Source organism: Astyanax mexicanus, chromosome 20 (genome assembly GCF_023375975.1).
Source record: "Astyanax mexicanus isolate ESR-SI-001 chromosome 20, AstMex3_surface, whole genome shotgun sequence".
Taxonomy (NCBI): domain Eukaryota; kingdom Metazoa; phylum Chordata; class Actinopteri; order Characiformes; family Acestrorhamphidae; genus Astyanax; species Astyanax mexicanus.
The window spans coordinates 4,792,009-4,819,011 of NC_064427.1; the positions used below are offsets into that span (position 1 = coordinate 4,792,009).

Here is a 27,003-nt window from a genome sequence, read left to right on the forward strand (position 1 = left end):
AAAAAAAAATATATATATATATATATATATATATATATTTTTTTTTTTTAAATGCTGAATATAATAAGGCTCAATAAAATCTTATTATATGATTCATCAATTAATTCTCAATTAATTTTCCAAACTGCCTATGAATAAAACGTAAAATATCACTTAGTGTCTGGATAAGCTGTAATATTTAAAATGATATGCATATATTTAAATAAATTACTAAATAAATAAATTAATTAATAAAGCTTGACAACAAAACTAAATTTAAACTAAGTTTAAAAATGTAAAATATTTAACATACACACTTATATCCTTCTAAAATGTCATATAAATGAGATAAATGAATATATATATATATATATATATATATATATATATATATATATATATATATATATATATATATTTTTTTTTTTTTTTTTTTATGAGATTAAAACATAAATTGTATAATCAATGATTATAAATGTAATTTGGGTTTTAGACCCTAAGCTCTTGATGACCAGGTGCTTTGACCGCGAATCGCAGTAATTACACGGTTATAACGCCTCATACAGCGTTAATAATCAGCTTAATTAACAAAGAGCCTGAACAAAGTCAGCGGGAGCGGCAGCAGCAGCAGCGGGCTGGAACAAACGAGCCCGGGTAACAAAAGCGAGCGGCTTTAAGAGCTTTAAAACTCCCATGTTGAGAGAAAGTCCAGGTCAGAACGCAGCTTAGTGTGTTTTAATGTTTTATAGTGTTTTAGTTTAGTGAGCTGAACGAAAATAATGAGAAAAAAAATCATTATTAGTTAATTAAGTGAATTGCTTAGTCATAAATTTATCCAAAAGCAGTGTGTGAGACTGCAGGAGAACATGCCAAGGTGCATGAAAACTGATTTCTGAACTCTGAACTTTGATATATGAACTATTTTTTTTTATTATTATTATTATTTGAGGTCTGAAAGCTCTGCATCTTTTTTTTGTTATTTCAGCTATTTCTTATTTTCTGCAAATAAATGCTCTAAATGACACTATTTTTATTTGGAATTTGGGAGAAATGTTGTCCGTGGTTTATAGAATAAAACAAAAATGTTACTCATTTTACTCAAACATTTACCTATAAATAGCAAAATCAGATAAACTGATTTAGAAGCTAAAGTCGTCTCTCGGCAGTTCAGCTTGGTTTGATGGCTTGTGATCATCCATTTTCCTCTTGATTATATTCCAGAGGTTTTCAATTTGGTAAAATCAAAGCAACTCATCATTTTTAAGTGGTCTCTTAATTTTCAGAGCTGTATATATTTATATATAGGTGATATATACACACACATATAGACAGCTGTGCTTTTTTATTCATGTAGCTCAGCTCAGCTAAAGTGTGTGTATCCGCCTTTCACGTAGAAGTAGGTCCTCCGGGCTCTCTGCCCTCCGCCGTCCTCCTTTTCTCTCTCCCTCTCTCTCTTTCTCTCCTCCCATCCCCCACTCGCTCTGAATGTCGATGTCACACCAGCGGCTCTGCTTACGAACACGAACCCGAAAAGTGCAGAGGCGAAGCGGGGAGAAAAGCATCACTTTCGCCGCAGAGCAGAGCAGCGGACTCGGCAGCCCGGACGAGGAGAGACGGTAAACAGCGCGGAAACAGAACAGCACAGTTCGGGCGGATCTCGGGGGTGAGCGGGGCAGCATTTTTCTCTCTCTCCATTTCTCTCAGTGTGTGTTTATAGCTCTAACTGCTGCACACTTTCTCCTTAGATATGATGTTTTAGCGGATTAAACAATTAAAAAGGCGCTGTGTGTTGGGGTGTGGGGTGTTTTATATGATTATAAATAGTGTTGGAGGAAAGATTTAGCTAAATAAATGAGCAGTTTGGAGCGGAGAGGGGGAGAAAAATGGGGAAATCGTATTTTTTGGCAGACCCACAGAACATAAAGCATTAGCAGCAGCAGCACATCATGGAGCGTGACAGGAGCAGCGGAGTCTCCGGCCATGGAAACCTGCAGTGCGAAATGGTGTCGTCGGTGTGACGGTGCGGTTCGGACCGTGTTTACCGAGCGGAGGGCTCGAAAATACAGAAGTAAAGGATGCTGAAGGGGAAGGGGAGCCCGCAGCGGGCCGGAGACGTGCGGGAATGCGCGGAGCGGTGTGCGGGAGCGTTAAACGGACGTTCTTTGTTGTGCAGCTGCTCTCAGGCTCGGGTTAGCCGCTAGCGTTAGCTCTCTGCTCCTCTCTCTGCTGGATCTCTGAGCCAATGTGCTCCTAATGAGCCTGTTCTGTCGATTTTAGCAACCTTGTCAAACTATGCTACCCTACTGTATATTTAAAATAATTAATAACAACAAAATATTAGAACATGCTCGCAGTAGAAGTCTCGGTATGATATTTGAATTGCCTAAATCGCTATATCAGGATACAGTTACGGTATTTTATTAGGGAGGTTAATTAGAAACCGGTTTTATAGATTATATTCTATTTTTATTCTAATTTTAAACGGTTGTAACACTCAAGCAAACTTTGATAGTGGGCCCAGATTGTAAAATACACCCGCCAAAAAAAGCTAAATTTAGCTTTAAATTATCAGGAAAAACTAATGAACACAGTAAAAAAAACATTAAAATGAGAGTTTAGCGCATGCGCAGAGCCGCCAAGTAGCACAAATCGATCTGTAGCACAACTCGACAGAACACCGTAGCTAACCTAAAGCTAGCATTTTCAGTTAAATTCAGACGGAGCGATTTTCAGGCCTGTTGTGGGGGGTTTGGAGGTCTGTCCTGCCTGTTTTGGTCCCATCTTGGCCTTTAAAAAGGGGAGATTTAACTCTAAAAAAGGGAGTTTTACATTAGAGTTTAGGTTTAGGTTTGGGTTGAGGTGAGAAATGATGCATTGTAGAGAAACTTAGCTGGTGGTATCCAGGGGTCGTGGTGTTTACTATGCTAATTAATATAGCTAAGCTAGCTATCCATTTTATTCTCAATACCAAAAAACAAATGTTAAATTAACCCATAAAAGCCCAGACCCATTTCTGAATATTGATGCCAAATTCAAAATTAAATCAGATAAATTAAATGATCTAATAATTTGTTTTTATTTCTTATTGTGGGCACATGACTAAATATTTTTAGGTTAAATCCTGATTTAACATAAATAACACAAGAATTTAATAACATTTTGTATTTTAACATGCTCTACAGCACCTTAGAGGATGAATGATAATGTCAGTTACCGCTACCATTTATTTTAAAATAACACATCAACAATTTTCTAACTATTATTAACATTTTGGTTTATAAATTGTGTCAGAACCATTTAGGTTATAAGGAACGACAAACATTTAATTAAATCGTTTGGATTGATAAAAATGTTGTAGCCATAAAAGCTAGAATACACTTTTAATACACTGTCCTGTAGTGATGCTCTCAGGAAGTTAAGAATATGTCACTTAGGGACTTAAGAAGTTAATTTAAGGTGTATATCTATTATCTGAAGACATTTCTGAGGCTAAACTTTGGTCAAAAATTATGATTTGACCGAACCTTAGGCATCATTTTATGCCTTTTATGTAATAATACTCCTTACATAAGGTTCCCATCACTATTAAGTTGACTCAAGTTTCAGTGAGAAAAATTGATGAGGATTACTCTTGTAGTAAATTAACCAATGAAGTCACTTGATAAATGAAAATGTCAGTAACCTTTTATGTCAGCAAATATTAACAACGTTATGATCTGAATTGTGTTCTGAAAGGGTTTTCATGCTCATTCAGAAACTATCCCAGCTCAACCAACAATAAAAGCTGCATAAAAGAGCTTCTTTTCTATCGCTATAGAGCTGCACCAAAAGCTCCAGCTCCACAAGATGATCCATGTTACTGTGCTGTGATCAGCATGGACATGCATGCCCACTGCAGGGCAGATTTTAATGAGTTAGAGGGCACAAAGACAAAGACTCTTATTGATAGTTAGAGTGTAATCAAGGACAACACTTGCCTGCAAAACCTTCCCGCACAGTAAATTTGCCACTGTTAAACCAGTTATTAGTACTAACAGTGTTAATTTAAGACTAAAAGTGTTGATTTAACAGTGGCAAATTTACTGTAAAGTTTTAGATCAACCCAGTAAAAAAACAAGATACCATTATAGCATTTTCATCTTGCTCAAACCTTGTATCTCCAAATGGCAGTTCTACAGCTAAAGGGAAAAAAAAAATCAATATGAACTGATTTTATTTTTTATCATTTCTATTTATCCATCCATCATGAAATTTTAAAGCCACTTAAAATGGAACAAAAATTGAGGTACAATGATTTGCCTGACAGTCAGAGAAAACAAATTATTATTATAAGTATTGTAAGACATGAGTTAGGAGACACCAGACTAGAAAGTAGCCTAATTTAGACTTGATTAAATTCATAATTTCACAATTTTCATTTATTGTATAATTTTAGTCCCATTTGAGTACATAGGGTATTTTCCAGGACAATGTGCTCTTACTTTCATATTTAGTCTCTAAAACCCCATTTACACCTGTTTACTTTATCCATCTTGAGTATCAGGAATATATATTGAGGGTGCTTAACCAAAAACCAACTAAATCTCCTCCTAGTACAACATGAAACACCAGTAATAATTGTTGCACAACAACAAATTTGCATAGTTTTCATCCCAAACAGAAATCAGATTTAGGCTGACTAACTAGAGATGAATTTTCTATAAAAGCATCAGTTATATTAAGGCCTGCAAGTAATATAGTGGGCTGATTAAATCAGCTGATATTGACTACATGTGGTTTTATTGGTATTGACAAAAATATGATCGATTACCAAGCTGGGATATCAATTCACAGTGTATTATCTCATTGTGTTTGCAGGGGTTGATTCCAAAATTAAAGCACATTTTATCCTGAGAGTTAATGCAGAACATTAGTAAAGCCCTTCAGGATGGTACATTACCTGGAATGGTTAATATATATTGATCCTGAATTATCCATGGTCAATTGCATCACTTTTGTTAATAGTGCCTAGAGGACACCAGAGTGTGCCCTGCTAGAACACAATGGTAATACAAAGGATCTGACCTTGATAAGGCCTAAAATTGCCTAAAAACACCTGACTCGTTAAAATATGCCTGGATTGGCCCGGATCCATTGAATCTGATTGAGACCTCTGTGTATCTGTTTGGGTTGATATCACTATTAGTCACAAAATATTCAGGTTGGACTGGTTGGATTTAGGTTATTAGGCTTAGTGACAATATAGTCTATCTACATTTGCAATTTATTATATATATATATATATATATATATATATATATATATATATATATATATATATATATATATATATATATATATATATATATGTGTATTATTTAAGAGCTAAATCTGAGCCATATTTAAAAAAAACAAATTCTAAACAGAACCATCTACCATTTAAATGGTTGCTATCGATCCCCCAGCTGGCCACCAACGTCAATAGGCATTCATTTTAGGTTGAATGTTGGTCATGACGTCATATGACTAGAATTTTAAATCAGGATAACTTCTAATACTGTTATGTGCCTGCAAGGCAGTAAGGCCTTTAACCAAGCAAGGTTTCAGATGGTTCTTAAACTTGCTGTGGTTCTATATAGCTTTATAAAAGAGTGTAGTTGAAATCACAATGTTTAAGTGCTTAAACTCTGCTCAGAAAGTGAATAGCCAGGCTAATTATCAGCAGCAGATGGTGCTGATTACAGATTTTGGTGTTTGACTGATTGACTATTAATGTCTTCTGTTGGCGAAGCACCTCTTATAGCCTTTACACTGGATCAGATGGGGGCGTTATCTCACCTCATCGTCTGTTCAGCCCGTATTCGGAGCCTCTTACCGTACGTAATGCGGCTGTGAACCTGCACAGGCATGTCTTGTTTAGCAAAACAAAATTCTTTATTTGCGCAGGAGGACGCTGGGCCGGTGTGTGTGTGTGTCTGTGTGTGTGTGTGCGCACAGTCCAGTTATATGCAGTGCCTGGGAATCTCCAGGGCCTACCTGTTCCAGAAGCAGGCTGCATGGTAGGAAACCCAGGGCCTAGTAAATTGTGAGCAGCGGTTCCTCTTCCTCTCGTTTCTGTGTGGTTTGGTTGCTGTGGGCGAGATCTTAGCTCTGAGCTTGAGCTGGCTGCTTCTGTCAGCAGTGCCCAGGGCAACAACGGTCAGCAGAGAAAAAGCTATAAGCCATGTCTCGGTGAAGACAGATGGCTTTGTGAAGCTCAGCTTCTGGTGTGAGATGATTACGATCTTATATCTGGGGTGTAAAAATGCAGGAAGCTGTCCTTTCTTCTAGTGTTAGAGCTCCTTAAAGTCTCCTTAGAGTAGTAAATTGCAGGATCAGCAGAACATGGAATCTAGAATCTCTGTAATTTAGTCTAGGTTTAGTTTAGCCTTAATGTGGGTTTGGGTTTAAGTCATGCTACAGTAACTTCAGGTCTAATTTTGTCCTGAAGTGACAAAATTACACCTTAACCAGCAGGTCTATCATGATAACTTATTTTTTGGACAATATATTGTCCCACAAATGAGTGCAATATATGTTATAAATTCTTTGTAGTATTTTAAGACCAGTTCATGTCATTGATATAATCAGACCCTGTATTGTTATACATATACATTGTATTAGTAAGGCAATAGTACCAATACACATAAACAAACACACACAGCCTAGGCAGACACATAATAATTTGCATAATATGTCTGTGTCTCCCCTGGTTTGTTGTATCAGGATCAGTGGGGTGCTATAACATAATCAACTGCCTCTGTGTAAATATGCAGTCTGCTCTGTGTGAACCCAATACACACACTCACGCTGGGGTTATTACTCTTCTGCATTGTTAAAATTCAAAATATAAGATTTAAGGCTTGGAAACAGAAAAAATGACATTTTGACTATATATATTTCTGCGATAAATAAAGTGAAATTAAAAATACAGGACGTTTCACCAGAAGTTAATGATTCAACATGGCATGCAATAAATAAATATGTTCTATGGTGCACATGTGTGTAGTCTGTAGTCTAATCGATGTCATTGTGTGGTGTGTCATGGTCATTAATATTTGCCTATCGTGAGATCTGCCTTATTTATGACTGTATTGTCTGTACTCATCTGTCTTGTGTGTGTATGTATATGTGTGTGTGTATGTGACCAGCTTACTGTTGTGTTCCCCAGTGCTTCTTCTGCTGCTGCCGTGCTTTGCTTTTGCTTCGCTATGCTTTTTTCTGCCCACTGTGATCATGGTCTGTTTTGATTTTTTCAGATTTGCACACGCTTTTCCACTCCACCTACACTAGCCCTCTCAGAACATGGCAAGTGGGCACCCCATTGACAAATTTGCTTTCTTATACCCACCTGAAAGCTCTCAGAACCTGAAGAGGTTAGTGTGTTACTCAAAGACCCCCCTCCTCACCCGGTGTCCCCCCATCTTCTTCCTTTCCAATGTGACTGAATTGAAAATGTGCCCTTGTGATCTGCCCTGTTTTGAACTGTGCCCCCATTAAAGGAATAGTTCATCAAAAAATCAATTTAACACGATTTATCTCTGACAACAGATGCAGCTGATCATTTAAGACATGTTTGACATCTGACTTCTGCTTCTTTAGTTAAAATGGTAGATCCTAGACTAGTACACTCTCTAACAAAAAAAACGCCCCCTAGATTTAACTAAGTAAATGATGTGGGGTTGATGCTGCAGTTTGTCTGCAGGTTTAGGTTTAGCAACAGTATGTGCTGAAATAATGAGGTCGGCTGACTACCTGAATATACTGAATATAGACCAGGTTATTCCATCAATGGATATTTCTTCCCTGATGGCATGGCCATCTTAAAAGATGACAATGCCAGTATGCATGGGGCTGGAATAGTGAAAGAGTTCAGGGTTCAGGGAGCACGAGATCATCATATTCACACATGGATTGAGAGAGTTCACCACAGAGTCCAGACCTTAACCCTATTGAGATTTTTTGGGATGTGCTGGAGAAGACTTTGTGCAGCGTTCAGACTCTACCATCATCAGTTTAAGGTCTTGGTGAAAAATTAATGCACCACTGGATTGAAATAAATCTTGTGACATTGCAGAAGCTTATCGAAACAATGCCACAGTGAATGCTGTAAAGCAATCAAAGCTTTCTTAGAAAATTCTGACATCCGTGTTAAAAAAGTTGAATTTTCTTTCTCGGAAAGGCAGGAGAGCTTTAACAAGTACAATTATCTGAAAATTTAACCAACTCATTGCCAACTCCTGGAATGTCCGGAAGGCAGCGCAAGAATAAATCCCTAAAATCTTGATTTAATTAGATTAAATTTGAGATTAATTTGGAACGGTTACTCAAAAATTTCATGAACCAAATATCGTTGTCTTGATGCATGTGTCAGGAAAATCCAGCAAATCGTCTCCTGTTCCAAACCTAAGAAGCAAACATCAGATATCAAACGTGTCTTGACTGATGGGATGCCTCTGGGGTCATTGATCAGTTATGTACATTTCGATTATTCATCATTGCAGATAAATACAGGAAAAATACAGTTACACACACTCATGTGATGTGGCCAGTGATATTTGCATGTTTGTTATGAGTTGTAACCTTATTTTGTATTTATGTATTCATGTTTTTTATTACAGTTTTATTACAAAAGGTATTGATAATCATTACAGATTCTAAACCCAGGTCAGTAATCTTCAGAAGTGCTTTGGTCTCTGAGCCTGACGAGATGATGCCGCTGGCAGGACCCAGACCATTAGAGAGCCATGCTGCATTCAACTGTTGTTAACATTAATTACCTTGTTTTATTGATCCAGGTATCAGAAGAAGGTGGGTAACTGTCCTGGAGACAGTATTGCAGCATAAACCAATATGTGCATTCTGATTATGTCATCATGGCTGTTTTATCAGTCAAATAAGGAAAAAAAGTGTATATTTGGCAAACTAATATACTTCCTTAAAAAAGTACACATCATGGTAAATGTATTGGGACATCCACACATTATACCTAGAGAAGTGTTCTTAACTCATAGTCAGTGTGGAGTCAGTCCCTCTTTGCTGTTCTAACAGCAGGTGTGGAGCTCTGCAGTTATTGATAATCAGAGTTTTGGGCACTTTTCTGCACTATGCTAGAGAATATCTAGTACTGAATTTCTCGCACAATAAGGCGCACCAGACTATAAGCTGCACTATTAATAGACGCCTGTTTTCATACATAAAACGCACTGGATTATAAGACGCACTTTAAGAGATACTATAAGGAACTTTTAATTCAGCAGGTCTTGGTGCTAAGCTAAGTGAACAAAACTGTAATAAAAAAAGACTTTCTTTCTTGAAAAATGTTTATTTGGGTGAGTAAATCACTTTCGTTTATTTACAGTAAGCTTCGATTTTTTTATTTCTCCAGCACTAAGGCTGGAGCATTAGCATTAGTGGTTAACTGCTAGCGGTTAGCGGCTAACGGCGCCCGAAATTATCAAATTATTTTACGTTCTTGTAAGAACAAGACCACTATATCACAGTATGTCATGATAAATTACACTGACTTGCTAAAATCCCAGAAAAGCTGTACATACATTTGAAATCATGAAGTGTTATCTCAAGGGACAACTTTTGGGAATGCCTACACCTGTGTAAGTTGTGAGGTGTTATCTTGTGAGTAAGGTTGAACACTGGCCAGCGTGCTCAAGGCAAGGTGGCACGAATAGTTGAAAAGAAATTTTGCATATTAATGGGACATTTCCCATATTTCCCATTCCCAAGTTGTGCTCAATCTTAACGTTCCTCAATCCACAGTATCATATGTGTACTGGTAATACATTATATAAGACTAATATTAGCATCCAGAGTGGACAGCGCAGTGGGTGGTAATGGTGGTGACCGGTGGATTCTATGCAGGAGACCCCACACACACATATCCCACAGGTCAGTGCAGCATTCCTTAGCTTCTATGGTGACATGGTAAAATCAATGAGATGTAATGCTGATTCAGTACAGTGACTTTTGGCACGCTCAGCAGCGTCCTTTGCATAACACAAATCTACAAATCCAGTTATAGGATTGTCGAAGTATCATGATAATAATTCTGTATCATGGGGCCTCCACCCTTCAGCTGTAGCAGTGTCCTTAATGTCCTCAGGGCACAGGGGACACGCGTGATAGCTTTACAGTCAAGACTTACACCATCCCATCAGCCGGACTATGATGCGTCCTGTTATATTCTCTAAGGGAGTGTATTTACGACATGTCATAAACATCCCGCGCATCCATCTATCACAGTCCTCTCTCTCTCTTCTCCACATCACTCTGCTCATCCATCACAGCACCATCCTCCTCGTTTCCTCATCTCATTATCCCGTCCGCCTGTCAGCCGCTTGTCCGTTTACCCTCTCAGTATTGCGTTATCACACTATCTCTATAACACGCCATCCATCACGCCTGTGCTATGCTTCAGGTCTTTTGATTTTAATATAAAAGTGTTTGCTTTTCGTTTCGTTAATTATTCAGTGTTTGACATGATTGATTTCTGTTTTCTTTTATTGTTTGTTTTTCTCTTGTTTTTTTTTGTCTAATTGCACTGCCCTGTATCTTCTGAATGTACTCATAGGCCTGCCACAATCATTATGTTTTTGTTTTAACTAGTAGACTATATACATGTGTATGTGTATATTATATTTCAAGAATTTACTTCAACAAAAAAAGCAATGCAATTTTATTTAGTATAACATTTTAACATTCAGTAAGAAAATATTCTTCGTTATGTGTGTATATATTAGTAACTTACCAAAACTCAAAATAATTGCGACAGAATACTGCTGTTATCACAGTATGAATTAGAAAATATATTACGCACTGTGTTAAGATATATTGTGTAAAATACAATATGGAACAACCCCAGCACCCACCTAGCGTCATGTTAATAACCTCCTAGCAACACAGTAGGAACCGGCTATCAACACCATAGCAACCATCTTCGGTACCATGTCAACATCTAAGCAACACCTTATCAAACAGCTAGTGGCATTAATTGATGCCATAGCAACCAACCAGGATACCATAGCAACCAACAAGCAACATTTTAGCAACCTTCTGGCAATACCAATTGCAGGCACCAGGCAATGCCATATGCCATAGTACCATAGAACCATAGTTATATTTTATATTCCAATTCCAGTGTATAAATATTCTTAATTATCAACAGTTCACTGCTCTTAAAAATTATTATTTAAAATAAAATTGTTTTTCTCAATTCTTTCTGAGACAATATATCGTCCAAACAAACTGATAATCGTGACAATCATGACAGGCCTATCTGCTCATCTTTCACTCTGTTTGTGTTGTCGTTCGTCTAATTCTGTCCGGATGTTCTGTTTCTCTGACATTTTTTGTTTTTGTCTCTTGCCGTAAATGTTGTCATTCAAGCCAGACACGAGCATCTGCCAGCAGCAGCGTTAGTGAAACATTAGATGCGGTATTTTCTCTCCTCTAGTGGAAAATCTGAATAGTGTATTTTTATGGTGCTTCCCCAGCTTTGCTCCCTTATCTGTTTTTGCAGTGCCTCTTCACTGTGTGATTTATGATCGCCCCTTAATCCATTTCTTCTTCCTCTCTCTCGTTCTTGCCCTTCTTTTCCATGCAGTAAGGGTCGAGTGTCTTCCAGTATGAATCCTGTTTACAGTCCTGTGCAGCCAGGAACCGCGTACGCGAACCCCAAGAACATGGCGTACCCAGGTGAGCTGCTTTATGCTCTTAAGCAAATGGGTCTCTTTACTCAAAAAGTGGGGCTTGAGGACCTCCTGCTCTAAACATTAGAGGAACCCCAGTCCTACACATTAGAGAGGTTTCTTACTATAATACATCACTTTAATTTCAAATATGTTTTTTAATTAGCTGATATAATAGATTGGGTAAGTTGGAAGCATGGTAAACACTAAAATGCAAAGGGCTTGCGTTCCTCCAAAACCAGAGTTGCTGACCCTTAACCTTTAAATGCAAAACACCCAGTGTCACTGATGTAAAGCACCAAAAATTTAAGTACTAACTAACAGTGTCACATGAGCCACATTGCTCAAATCGCTCGTAATGTGAACAGATCTGTCCCAAAAATGCCTTATATTGATACATGTATACACATCGCCTTCTTCACCAACAACAAAAACCTCATATTAGAGAGACAAGAGACTTGTAGCTTTATAAAGGGAAATGGATGAGTTAGCAGCTCATATGTGAAGCGCCTTTTGCTGGAGTGGAGAGTAAACAGCTGGTCTGAAGTACATGCTCAGGTCGAGGAGGAGAAAAAAGGCCAGGCGGTTCCGATTTGACCGTTCACATTCATGACGCATGTCCATGGACCATTAACGTATCTGGTTTAAGACCACATATGAATGTGACTCAAATGTTAACACAGCCATGAAGAAATCGTATTTGAGCCACATTTGATAATGTTAATGTGCACGTAGCCTTTGAGGAAGCACATGCTAGGCCTCACTCTTCCAGTGCTGGTAGCATAATGTAATAGTGGAGTCTAGGGGGGCTATTGGAGAGAAAATTGGAGAGCATCCATGATTCACTGTGTAACTAGAGGTGGAATTAGCAATTCTACTGTAATCACTATGAAATATAGGAGTTTTAGAGGTTAAATTGGAAAGAAAGGGTGTGGAGGGTCATGAATCATGATGATTGAGTCCATGTTTCTCATTGCCTACACAGCATATTCTTCTGTTTCTTCTGCTTAAACACACACACACACACTTTACACTGCAACGAGCCTGTTCATCAGCTGATGAGCTTAGTCAGGTGTGTGTGTGTGGGCAGGGGGAGCTCTGAAACATGCTGGCTTGGGGTATTTAAGGACCCGGAGCAGGAAACACTGATGTATGTCAGGAGCTGAAATGACGTAGATGAGGCGAATCATTTTCCCACTCATACATACTGTGTATATATATATATTTATATTCCCTCCAGTCCGGTTTTGTCCAAGGAAAATAAAAGTGGGCTGAGGTTGAGGACCTTCTTGCTCCGGCTGATTACTTCTGGAGAGTAGAGCGGTTTGGGGAGCAAATTAATCACAGGCCCAGTACAAGGGCAATCTAGAGGACGATTGGAGGAAGTGATTTTCTCTCCATCACAATCCGTCTTCTTCTTTTTCTTTTATCCTCTCTCCGACTAAGAGGTTACTCTGCCAGCTATTTCCTGTTTTTGCTCTCTTCTTGTGGATAATAGGTGGCTTATTTTATTGCAGAGTTAGGCCAGTGTGAAATAGTGAACTACTCTGTTTACGTCTAGATGTTTGTGTTCAACCGTCTTCTAATGATTCTAATGATTTATTCAGCTACTTTATGCTGAATCCATTGCTGACACAGGCGTACAAGTGCACACACAGCTTGTAGAGCTTGTAGAAATCAATCAATTAATCAATCAATCAACCTTTATTTTTACTCTGTAATACATTAAGGCTAACCCTTATTTAAAATGCAGCCAAGCATTTACAACTTAAAGGGACTGAAAAACAAATAAAAAATAAAATCATGTTGTATTTAATCAGAAAAACAGCAAAACAACAGTAATCGATCCTTTAATCAGGCATTTAAATGGCTTTTTAAAAGATAAGTAAGAGCGTTTTCTAGGATTAAAAGTGTGAATTCAGCTGTAACTGGAAATATCTTCACAAAACTCAGCTGGACTGAAGTGCACAGCTTTCGACATGTGCGTTTACAAGCATGTGCCCAACCATGTGGATGGAGGCCATGCAATTACCTCGTGTTTACTCGTGTACACCCAAAAATGCAGATGTCTTTACCTACATTTAAAAAAATCATATATTCATCAATGCATGTAATGCTCCTGGTTAATGTATATTCAAATATTAAAAATTAGTTATCACAATATATATTAATATTCAATTGTTGTCCAGCAACGCATTCTTTACGTACTCTTTGTACTTTGAGGCCTCTAAACATATCGAATTTATCTGTACATTTTGTACCTTTTTTCTGACTCTATCCCTCTGTCTCTCTGTCCTCAGGCTATCCTGCAGGTTATCCCACCACAGCTCCTGCATACACGCCCAACATCTACCAAACGGGCACCCCGGGATACCCACCAGGTGAAGCTCATTCGCTGACAGCATTATCAGTTCAAACACAATCTGCAGCTACACTCATATCGTGTGCTACAAGTATCATAATTCCTTTTGCTCTGTTTCCCTTTATCTTTATAGGATATACAACAGGAGCTCCCTACAAGGTGCCCCCAACACAAAGCAATGGAGCCCCTCCTCCTTACTCAGCATCCCCTAACCCCTACTCTACGGCCATGTACCCCATCAGAAGTGCCTACCCTCAACAGAACCTCTATGCTCAGGTACGTCACAGTCCAAAAATATCAGTCCATCTAACAGACTTTAGGGATTAAATAAAAGTACAGTAATAGTAATAGTACTATTAATTATAAAAAATTAAGGGACCACTTTGGTTTCTGAATTAGTTTCTCTGATTTTGCCATTTTTAGGTATATGTTTAAGTAAAATGAACGTTGTTGTTTTATTCTATAAACTACAAACAACATTTCTTCCAAATTCCAAGTATAAATATAGCCATTTATTTGCAGAAAAAGAGAAATGGCTGAAATAACAAAAAAAGGTGCAGAGCTTTCAGACCTCAAATAATGCAAAGAAAACAAAAGTTAAAGTTTTAAGAGTTCAGAAATCAATATTTGGTGGAATAACCTTGGTTTTAACCACAGTTTTCATGCATCTTGGCATCATGTTCTCCTCCACCAGTCTTACACACTGCTTTTGAATAGCTTTGTACCACTCCTTGGTTTGATGGCTTGTGATCATCTATCTTCCTCTTGATTATATTCCAGAGGTTTTCAATTTGGTAAAATCAAAAAGTCTCTTATTTTTTTTCCAAAGCTGTAGATCTATGACACTACAATAAATACAATAAATACAGCAGACATGAGGCAGTTTATAGACAGAACAGTATAGTACCAACACTATACGATCTAAAAGTGTGGGGAAAGATAAAGTGCAGAGTTTGTGTATATAATGTGATTCTATCACACAAATTTCAGAATTAACAAATTAAATGTTGCATTGCACTACTTAACGCTAATGACTACAATGTTCCATAATGCTCCTGATTGCTTAATTCAAATTTCTAAGGTTTTGGTTTTGGTATCAGTATCAGTGAGTACAAAAATACATGTACTTGTACTCGTATTTGGTTGGAAAAGAAATGTATGCATCACAGATCAGTCGTACTGTTAGGGGCTAATTTGAAACTAAATTAGCTGAACTGGAGAAATGTAACAATTTTGGTTCTATATAAGGTAATCTGTAAAAATATGGATTATAGTAGTTGATCAGATAATGGAAATATCGCTTTGTGTTTTTCCCTCATTCTCTTTTCCTTTTTTTATTTGTAGGGTGCTTACTACTCACAGCCGATGTTCGCGCAGCCGCATGTAATCCATCACACCACGGTGGTGCAGCCCAACAGCCTGCCATCAGCCATTTACCCAGCCCCAGTGCCCGCGGCCCGGCCCAACAGCGTGGCCATGGGCATGCTCGCCGGCTCCACTATGGCCATGTCTGCAGGTAGGTTTGTGCCTCCAGCTAATGGCCTTCAGCCTAAAGAAGCTTTTACACATGAGTAGAATCTGCTGTGGTGATTGGCTCTTGCCCTGTAGCCAGAGCACTTCTAATACTGCTGTTATGCCCTGAAGGACTTGTAAGAATGGAAATGAAATTGTAAGAATGAATCAAGACTAATGTAGGTACCTGCTTATGAAAGCTTTTACCCCAACAATCAGAATTATATTGAGTTGTTAAGAAATTTGAAACAAGACATGCCTATGACTGTAGGACAGACTTTAATCTACACTATAATTATGATTATCTACATTGTACTAATGATTTGTATGCTGATTAAATATTAGGTTTAAAAGTCGTCTGAGAAATGTTTTTTTCACTCTGCATCCAACACAATGCTTTCAATGGGTTGTGCAGCGCAGATGTGAACAGTGAACGCTGCACAGACCGCACATTTAAACAGCACGGAGCAGCAGAGCCAGCGTTTGTTCACAGCAGTATATTATCTAATTAATATATCAGATTAAACTGTGCCTTATCAGCATTTTAGCTCAATTAAAATGAAGTGTATTTGATAGCTGCGTCTGATAGAGACCAGATCACGTTCTTACCACAAGCGAACCGCTCCAGAAAAAAAATCTGCATGTTGCTTAGCTGCTTCATATTTTTGCTGTTATCGTCAGTGTGTGAACAGTGCTTTGTGTGTGTTTGTTTACAGGGCCTCTGCTGACCACGCCTCAGCACACACAGCACATCGGCGCTCACCCGGTTACTGTGCCAACGTACAGGCAGCAAGGAACCCCCGGGTACAGCTATGTGCCTCCGCACTGGTAGAACAGCCAGTTCACTGCATGTGAGTGCGTCTTCCTCTGTGGACACCTATAGTACACTGTACTTAAAGCACACATACAGGAAGTAAGCTAAAAGCTCATGTCTCACATAAGCTTGTGAGCCAGAGACATTAAATATTGAAAAAAGGGACTCTTCTTGTTTTATATAAAGCTTAAATGTTTTATATTTATATATTAGGAATAGAACCAGAAGCCATATATTTGATCTAATTTTTGCAATGCAACCCTAAACATCAAACCGATAGCAAAGTTTATAGAAAAGGTTTGTAGGCTAAGCTGAATGTATTGTGTATGTATCTTTAACTTTCCTGTTAAACCTTCATAGTTTATTCACAATTAACACACAACAAATAGCCGCAATTTTGGTCTACAATTCATAATTTACCCTTAAAAGCCTTTTTTTTTTTACACATTAAAGTAGGCGTTTCCAAATTATATGTTTATCATGTTACTAGGTAAGCCCAGCAGAAAAAGTATCATGCTCCAGAAATGATTAAAAACGTATTTTCTAAGTATTTGTACACTTTGTAACACAACTGTATGGTTAAATATGCATAAAAATATTAAGCATTGCTTAAACTAATTGTTTAGCAAAAAAATGAGCACGATTTATTACGAGATGCAGTCTATTATGCAATACATTTTTGTTTTTAAAGTTTGCTTTTGTATTTAAAATAAAAGATGCTAGGCTAAAATTGCTAACAAACATTTAACACTTACCAAACTCATCTTGGTAAATTGGCAACATTAGCCTGTTATTGTCTTTTATTTTAAACTTAAGACACAAATTTCACATATAAAACATCTGGTCTGGTCTGATCTACAGTATCTAAAGTAATGAATTATGTGCTAAACATTTGTTTCATTAGTAATTAACCACTTCTTTGTTCTTTGTTCTCTTTTTCTCTCTCTTTCTTCTCTCCTGCTGTAGATCTGGAGTCCAGCATAGTTCACAGTTTGAGTCTTACGTGGGTGCAGCAGTCCGCACTGGGGCACCAAGTCCTTCTGCAAGTACAAATACTGAAAGAGCAATGGTCACTTTATGTGTTCTTGGTGATTTCGTTAAAGCTGCTCACTCAGTTTGTTTGGTTTTTAGTGTTATCAATATTAAATAGAATCTCTGACCAACATCTACCAGCAGTTTATAAGAATTAAAAATAAAAGACTCTCCACAACTACACTGACCAGCAGCGACTGTTCTGCTGCTGTTAACACTGGTTCCTGTAAAACACTAGTACATTTTCTAACGGTCAGAATGTACACATTTTATTATTCAAGCTGCCATTTCGTATTTTAACGGTTACATTTGAGCAATTTTTGCATTATTTTGCTGGTTCATTTTCACTCTGCTTTGAGAAAAGTCTGTACTTTTTGTTTCTCCTGCTTTTTAAATATAATTTGCTTTTAAAAAAGGGTCAGAGTACTCTGTCATGAAGACTCATCAATCATCATCAGCATCATCTTGATCAGCAGACCAGATCAGCAATTTTATCAGCTTTATTAAAACCAGACTGTGTAGTGGGCATTTCGGTGGGTTAAGCAGCTTCATGTGACCAAATAGTGACATTTAATCCATACTGTAAAAGCGAGCAGAAGAACTGATGTAGTTGGTTTCATGGAAACAATAGAAACATGCAATCGTGCACTGGGGGCGGGGCTTAGAGGAGGCTGAAATGAAACTTTGACCAGTGTCGTGTTTACTCACACCATACCACCTTCATGTAAAGTTGTTCAAATGGGAAGCAAGGCGTAGCAAAGTACTGGAAGTTTAAAAAGTTAGACTTACAACATGGTTTAAAATGTATAAAACAGATTTCCAAACAAATTTAGTCGAAATATTAGTCTAGGCTTTATTTTGTGAGACATGCAGATCAAACCTTTAGTCTTTAGGCAGATTTATGCTTCTGTGTGGAGTTTTGTGAGCATTTCTATTTGTGCATTGATGTATCTGCATTGCTCTGCAATTACACCACCAAAGCAGTAGTTGGCGACAGAGTTTCTGTGGGTAAACAGCAATGCATGAATATGATGCTTAGCAGACCACCGCAGGGAAAGTGCACATCAGGCTAGGGTTAAAGGGTGCACAACTGCATGTAGGGTATGCTGTAGATTCAACGCAGAAGCATAAATTGCCTTATACTCACTGTGATTTGCTTTATAGAATAGTGTGCTTATTTCACAGTTATGCGTCTGAGATAAGAGGATGAATTAAGGACGTTCGACTTCTGATTTAGACACAGTTTTCTATTTAAGCCATTTTTACCATAATACACTACATTTTAACTCCTTAAACCAGGAATTCGGGACACTCATACATCTGCTTAAAACTTAGATCAAGCATTACTTTCAACACTCTTTCTCTTTTTTTTTTTTTTTACTAAATATGATGGTCCTAATGCTGTGCTGTTCTAATTTAAGACCATCTATACTCTCAGTTTCTCACCTCTGCTTTACCTGAGGTTTAAGGTCTGAATGTGGGCCCACCCTTCTGTGTATCACTCTCCAGTATCACTACATACTGAACAATTAGTTGTAGTTACTTGGGGTGTAAATCTTTTTTTAAAAACAATAATTAAGTCTGAAGAAGTAAAAAAAAATACAGATTAGATCATGGAATGACCAAATGATCAGGTAAAGATCAGGTTTGTTTTGCAAAGTAGTACAATATAGATAATAAAACAATGCACCAACCTTTTTTTATTTGTTTATTTGTTTAGTTTTTTTCCATATTTAGCCCTAAATTTTTATTCTGGCCCACAAAAATACAGCATACAGTGTTTTGAATATAATAACATGTTATAATTACATTCCATAAACCATGCAGTTGAATTGAGACCTTCACTATAGTGATGAATGAGAATTTTTTATGCTGCTTAGCTCATCTAGACACCATAGCAGCCCTCGCCCCCCCCATCTCCATCAGACAACCTACTGACAGTGGTGGTGAGTCTCTTTGGCCTATGACTAGTTAGTTACCCAAGCTCAGTTCCACCTAATGAGCCGTCACCAAGCAGCTGAGCGCGAGAGAGAGAGAGAATAAACACTGCAGAGTAATGCTCACTCTCTCATTCCACACGTACTAGCTTTCTAAAAAGGTAGAGCACATCAGAAGAACGCAGGAGGATGTGAGAACTGTTGTAGGCTAGGAATTAGAGGCTTGTGTTTTTAATGCGAGAAACAACATTCTTCAAAGACTATCATAACGGAAGTATATAATAAAATTTGGTAAGGAATATTGCACTCTTTAAAGTAATAATCTATGCTTGTAGTTGGTACAGAACATAAATAATAATCTATTAAGGAATTCATTTATTGTACATTACAATTGTGGTACTTCTAGTCTTCCAGGGAGAAAAATAATAATACAAAAAAAAACACTGAAGAGATTCATGCAAAATACTATAATATGTCATTGCAATATTCTTCCATATTTTAACCACTTTATTAAGAAAAATTAACGTGATTTCCGTCTGTGTTTTATTAATTATAAAGTAACGAAGAATTCGCAGGCTGCATTTCGAATGACCGTGGTCCTGCTAGTGTAGAATCGTGTGTGTTTGTTTAGGGAAGGCTTGTGCAGTGTGTCGGTCTGTGTGTGCATCCTCTATATTCCGTTAATTGTTGCTTTCATGCAGTTTACGCACCGAATGACATCGGACATAAAAAACACGAAAGGAGGACATTGTTAGAGTCAGGCTTTAAACTTCACAGACACACGTAGAACTTACTGTTGTTTGTTTTCATAACCAGCGAATCAGCTTTGAGTTCAGCTTAGAAAAAAAATAAAAAATATATATATTTTAGGGTTCTTCAGAAACATCAGGGGTTCTATGTAGTCTTTATAAACTGGCCAGGTCACATGGATCTTTATATACAAGTAAAAAAAAACTCTTGAAGATGTTCTGTATAGAACCTTTTTGTGCTGAGAGTGCAGACCTTTATTATCTGATTTCTGCTTCACTGTAATCTGAGATCACACTACAGTTCTTCTCAAATGTTTGGACTCACCAAGTCATAAAACTATTTTAGCTATTTCCTGCAGGAATGCATTAAAGAGGTGGAATTTCGTAAGGGACCAAAAAATATGTTTTTAATTATTGTAGATTCTTCAAATTCACCATTTCTTTCTCTTGATTCGTTTTAATGTTTCCTTAAAGAGACTTTCCATTTAAAGTCAATTCAATAGCATGTAGATTCCTCACTACACCTGTTAAATACATGCGTATTCTTTTACTATAGTGATTCCACCTTCATATTTCCTGATTTAAAGACTAGAAAAAACCCTTCATTAAGGTTGGAGGAGCTTATATAATTGTATAAAGGGGGAATTTTTAACAGATAGGCTGGTGTAAAGCTTATTAAACTCTAGTTTAAGTCCAAAACACAACAGGTTTGTCCAAACTTTGACCAAGTACTGTAAAATATACATCACTATACATGTTCAAGCTGATCTATTGATGGCTGTTTAATTTCTGCAGTTTCTGCATATTGGTCTCCATTTGTTCTATTAATGCTCGGCCTAGTTCCTGTTTTAGACAAACTCACACTAATTGTCCTCAGTGGGCAAATGTTGTGTCTTTTCTTCTTTGTTTTTTTTTTTGCCAAATGTTCAAAGCTATGCACTGGTTGAATGTTTCTGTCACCAACCGAACTGAAACAGCAGTAGGACCATGTGTTTTGAAGCAAAGATTCACTGAAAAATGACACTATTTTTTTTTACTGTAAACATAGTCTGAAAATAGGCATCTTTAATCATGCAGTGGAGCTACACGGCTAATGTTAAGTCAGTACAAATTGGAATTATACGTATATTGATGTATAATTGAGTATTTCTGGAAATTTAGATAACGGGTCAATATTTTCTCATTAAAACCAACTGCTTTCTTAGATTCTATAAGCCTTTGTGCACACTCTGGGTACCATAAAAGACATCCACCTCCATTTTTAACGAGGCACTCCACCCGAAATGAAAAATGTGTCCGCTGCAGCATCTGTAGCAAGTAAGCATGCCTACTCACCTCCTACAGTGGTGCCACAGTGGTCTAAAGACCAGAAAAAACAACCTTCTCATGGTTTAACTTGACAGGAGGTCAAAAGCTACAGCTGCTTGTTGGGTTGGCTAATTGAAATCAATAGCTGTGTTAATGCAGATAAAATGTTACCCCTTAAAGACTAATGCATAAAATTGAGTTTAGTAAATTCTAGTTTTACATTTTATGCCTGCAACCTCTTTCCAATTGGGTAAAATTGAATATTTACAGAGAATGGAAACTGATCAACTAATTAAAAGTGAAAGTTACTAAGATGGCAGATTCTGACTCAACTCAGACCCATATAGAACCTGTCTGAAATACAAAATATAGTATATTTTTTACTTATTAGCAACATTAGCCATGTATCTCTAGTGCAGAACCAAATAAACAAATCTCAGACACTAAACCTAAAGCCTTCACTGATCAACTAATAAACTACGTTCATGATCAATAGAAAATTGTGCAAGTTAGATTTTCCAGTGAATCGTTTCTTTAAGCATTTCCTCCCATTTGCCGCTGGCGTATCGTCCATTTCTCTCCTGCTAGAATTTGTAACGAAATGCAAGTAGCAATGCAGGCGGCCAGTTGTGCTGGTCCGGGTGGGCGTGGAGCGTGTGTGGGGCAGAGCTGTGTTCCACGCGCATGTATTTGAAGTATTTGCGATGTAAATATCCAAATATTATACAGAGAAAAGAAAAAAAGAAGTATTTTGAGTATTTGAGCACTAGAATGTATTTTCAAATACATGTATTTTTCTCAAAGGCTTGAGTACTTGCGAATATTCAGATAATGGGGAAGTGTGTTTTGCCCGGGGCTACCATAGAAAATGAATTTTATTTGTTCCTTTTTTTTTTTTTTTTTTTTTTTTTAAGATGTTGAAATTTTAAACAGTACTGATCACTTTTACACATTTTGAACACTTTTACACATATGAACGTTTTCTTAAAGGGACACTCCGGCCCAACGAAAAAGGAAAAAAATATAAAAAAATAAATAAAATGTACCCATGGCTAACGCATCTGTTCTAAACATGCCCACTCACCTCCTACAGTGGTGCCACAGCGTCTGTAGAGTGAGATTTGCTGGTTTTAACGAATTCTGGTGACATAACTTGGGGGTGGAAGGAACATTTATAAACTACAGCTGCTTTTGTGGTGGATATTTGGGGCGTTTTTGAGTAATGACAGCTTGGTTGTGTTTAATAGCCTGTAGATCAGTGGGGCTAGGCTGGCAGTCAGGCCGGAGAGAGTGAGCGCCGCAGGGATTCCCAGTGGGCTGTGTGATGTATTTGTGTAGTGCATGCTGGGTATTGTAGTAAGAGAACATTAATGCGAACATGAAAATGATATGAAACCCTGAATTATTGTCAGCAATATTACATAGCATGACAAATAACATAAGAAATGCTAGGTTAAGGCCGGAATGCCCCTTTAATATTCTTCTTAAGCTCTGATTTCATTGATAAATATGAAATATGAATTTGTCTCCATTTGACTATTTCTGCAGCAAGATGATTACTGCCACACAGCGTGGTTATAAAAGTGACCATTGAGGAGCATTTCAAGCTTTTTAGATCATAAAGCGACTGATCTGAAAGGATGCTGAATCAATAATGTAATAATATGATAGTTTATAGGTAATAAAATCACTTAAAATGCATAAAACTACCTTTTAGTGTGTGGGTTGTGGAGCAGCAAAAGAATTAAGAATTAAGTGACACCATGAACATGATAACGGTTCTGGTTTCACAACTATAATAATAATACATACATACACTTTTTCTGTCTAATTTCAGCCTTTTTAGGCTGTAAACAAATGCAACAGCCTCATTATCATGGGACTTTAACTTGTTTACCTCATCTGGGCGTTGTTTCCCAATAGTATTGTGGCAAAAGCGATTATCGTAGAATGGCTTATCGTAGAATGATTTTAACTCGTTTAAATAATGTTAAATGTGTGATTCGGGGAAACAGCGCAGATCGTAACTTTTAAATATTCATTCTTCTTGATAAAATGATCGTGTTCATCACATTACGCAAGTAATCTTTTGCCACCAAGCACTTCAGAAGTACTCTCGGCTCCAGTCAGCCCCCAGTTTAAACGTGTAAAAGCCATTGTAATCTCTCATATAACCAAATATAACCTGAGCTGAGAGGTGTGTTCACATGTACGCATTATTTCCCATCGTCACTCCCCATCAGAACGTTCCCTGTCTACCTGCTGTAAACCGCGGAGGTGTTGATATGGTATTTCTTGTACAGGCACTTGGGCACGTGGGCACTATAACAAGAGTCGGTCGTAGGCCTACACGTTATGTCTTCCAGAATGCAGATTTCATAATGGGTTCTAATCAGCATCGAAGGGTTGAAAACCGATAGACAAGAAACTTTTAATGTCAGTACATTTCAGTCAGTTCTATATGATGACGTTGCAATAGTATTTTTTTTTTGGTAATCTCAAGACGGGGGTGCTGTCGAGGCGAAGATTCACATCCGGCTTGTGAAAATGAAGTTGAATTCTGTTACACTTACGTTGTTTTATGTTGTAATGAGGATCTGTTAGTGATCTTGGTTATAAGACCGAGGTTGTAATTGTATTATATTTGCTGTACATGTAAAACGTAGATCATTCAATAACTATTAAAATCTTTGAAAACAAACTCAAGTTGTCTTGGTTTTTTTTTGTGTTTTTCTTTGCTTCTCATCCATATTAAACTACAGTTGAGCAGGGGTCAGAAATAAAGTGCTTTTAATAACAATGATCTGTACTATATTAAATTTTTTACATTTTTGAGACTTTCATTGTCACTCCACTACAATATATATATATATATATATATATATATATATATATATATATATATATATATATATATATATATATATATATATATATTTAAATAAAATGTCCTGTCATTGATAAATGTATCATTATGTATTAATATTAAAAGGTAGGAAACCGACCAAGCCAGTAGAATAGACCTTTTGTTTTAACAGCACTGCTAAATTTGATTTTTTTAATCATAGGGCTATTAGAGGCTCTAACAGAAGAACAGTCATAACTGTAATAACTATTGGCTGTGTTCCAGTAGTGTACTGTACACTAGTACTACAAGGAATAGACTATATACTAACCTTAATAGTGTGGCTTTTTACAGGTAAGTACTCAAAATAGTATTGTACTAACCTGTTTTTAACTAAATTAAGTGTCATCAACATATGCCACTAAACTTTGTTATCGCATCATTATCCACATTTGTTTTGTTTAATACCTAATTTCATATGTGTCCCTTAATTGTTCTCATGTCTTTAATTTTAATCGACAATGTAGAAAATAAGTTAAATAAAGAAAACTGAGAGGAAACTGTTCTGAGAGGCAGGCTAATGGTGAAGTGTTCTTGAAAACATCAGTAAAAATATGTTTTAACACGTTGTTTTCCAAAGTTTCTTCATTTTTAACAGCATTTTTGGTGCTAAAGTTACATAACACTAGGGAGTTTGTCACTAGCAGTGTTTAAAAATGAAGGTTAAAGGTAAAGTGTTCTTGCGAAATTAAAATAAAGGGTAATAAAAGGATAGTAAATTAATGAATATTCGTTTTTTTGTGCTTTTGTGGTCCATAGTTATCTGCATATACTGCTTAAAAACTGGCAGTTTACTAACTTTTTTATATTTCTGGGAATTAAATGGTTAAAAATGACAGCAAACACACACACTCACACACACACACACACCACACACACACACACACACACATACACACGCAGACTCCACATCATCAAAGCATTTGCGCCGCTGGGGGGCGACACTCTGCTGCAGCAGCGCTCTCCAACAAAGCCCCCATAAAACCTCTCATTCCTGCTTATTTATTCCCACCTCTTTCCGGGCATGTCCCGCCCTCCTACGCCAAGATTGGTCAGTATTTCTCACTCCAATGCTCTTTGCTGATACGCTGACTGCTTTTAAGACTGCAGCACTAGCCAATCTAGTCCCAGATCTCTGGGAAAGCTTCAGCCAATCACAGCGCAGGGAGGCGGGACTTTGGTGAAAACGGGTGTGGAACAAATGTGGCCAGCGAGGAATGATCGAGTTGCCCCCCATCCGGAAACCCCGTTCAATTCCCACACAGCAAAACTTGGGGCTGCACTTTTCCCGTCCGCCCGCTGCAGAGTTAGAGGAGAAAGCGGGCTTTAGGAAGCTCGGTATGGGTTTATAAAGTTTTGTAGAGGCGCTGAACACCGCGGACCGAGACTTTTGAGCCCCTGCGGAGCGGGTATTTGAGTGGAGGCAGCGGAGGAGGTGCAGATGTGCTCGGACTGATCTCGGGACTGTTGTTGTAAACATGCAGCCTCCGCCGAGGAAGGTAAACCCGCTGCTACTACTGCAGATCTATAGCACGAATAAACTGCTTTTTTACGAGTTTATGTAGAATTTAGAGTGAAGTTTAGCTCAGAGTTCAGCTGAGAAGTGCTATAGCTTATGGAAGACTCAGTGAAAGTGCAGTTTTTGGAGCTGGGGGGCAAATCTGCATGTTATTACAAGCTAACGTTTTCTATCTATCCAGCTAACGTTACAGAATTAGCGTAACTAACCTCAAGTGGATGTAGTTTCACTAACCTAACTTTGATTTAGCTATAAGTTATTTGTGCTTCAAGCTCGGGTCCGTTTTAAAAGCAAGTAAAGATATAACGTTACATTAGTTAATATGTTTTTACACTTTGTTTTCCACAGTTTCTTCGTTTTAATAGCATTTTACTATCGCTATCACTCTGTTATTACTGTTCTATTGGTGTTTTAACTAGTTAGCAAGCTAACGTTATAGTGTGATACAGCTATCAGCCTGTTAGTTAACCTAAGCTACACTGTCCACGTATTGTTTTTTTTATTTAATGTTTTTGTTTTACGTTTTTACAGTTTTTATTTCTAAACAACTATTATATGTAAATAGTACTGTACGAATAAACGTAGCTGTTAATAGTTTTGTGATTATTACTCACAAAAGTAATAATAACAAAGTAAATTACTAACTAGTTAAATTCTTATCCTACATTGTAAGTTACAACAAACATATAAATGCACTGTAAATTTTAAAAACTTTCCAATACTATTTATTTTAATATCTCACGTGATTTTACTAAATAAAACCTATAACTAGCTAGCTGCAGTTTAAATGCATGGATTAAAGTTATCTGTTTTTAACAGCTTTTAGCTGGCAGTTTTAATAAAATTAACTATGAGTAATTATTTAAGTTCAGCTCATAGAAGTGCTGTAGTTTATTGGAGATTCAGTGAAAGTGCAGTTTTTGGAGCTGGGGGGCTAATCTACATGTTATTGCAAGTTAACGTTTTCTGTCTATCCAGATAACTTTACAGAATTAGCGTAACTAACCTCAAGTGGATGTAGTTTCACTAACCTAACTTTAATTTAGCTTTAATTATGATAGTTCGGTTCTGAACTAGATAACTAGTTAAGTTTAAAAAGCAAGCAAGTAGAGGTATACATTAGTTATGAAGTTTTTATACTCTGTTTTCCACAGTTTTTTCGT

General features: G+C 37.2%; 2 protein-coding genes across 5 annotated transcripts in view; both read left to right on the plus strand.

Annotated features, from left to right (window-relative positions):
- Positions 1-1,393: 1,393 nt before the first annotated feature.
- Positions 1,394-24,117, plus strand: LOC103024425 (protein FAM168A). Of its 4 annotated transcripts, XM_007244769.4 has the most exons (8): positions 1,401-1,642; positions 7,257-7,373; positions 11,618-11,709; positions 14,003-14,083; positions 14,198-14,340; positions 15,409-15,580; positions 16,293-16,427; positions 17,357-24,117. In XM_007244769.4, the coding sequence occupies exons 2-7, from the start codon at positions 7,303-7,305 to the stop codon at positions 16,406-16,408; spliced, it is 675 nt and encodes a 224-aa protein (XP_007244831.2). In that variant the 5' UTR covers positions 1,401-1,642; positions 7,257-7,302; the 3' UTR covers positions 16,409-16,427; positions 17,357-24,117. The 4 variants fall into 4 exon arrangements, with proteins under 4 accessions (XP_022536639.2, XP_022536637.2, XP_022536638.2 ...); XM_022680916.2 differs by having other exon boundaries at positions 1,395-1,642; positions 14,003-14,340; XM_022680917.2 differs by having other exon boundaries at positions 1,395-1,595; positions 14,003-14,340.
- A 1,424-nt stretch (positions 24,118-25,541) lies between these two features.
- si:ch211-176g13.8 (F-BAR and double SH3 domains protein 2) overlaps positions 25,542-27,003 on the plus strand; it is a 33,610-nt gene continuing 32,148 nt past the window's right edge. Inside the window, exon 1 of the mRNA XM_007244768.4 lies at positions 25,542-25,820. Within this exon, the coding sequence (XP_007244830.3) occupies positions 25,800-25,820 (21 nt within the window). The 5' untranslated portion in view covers positions 25,542-25,799. The remainder of the gene's footprint in view (positions 25,821-27,003) is intronic.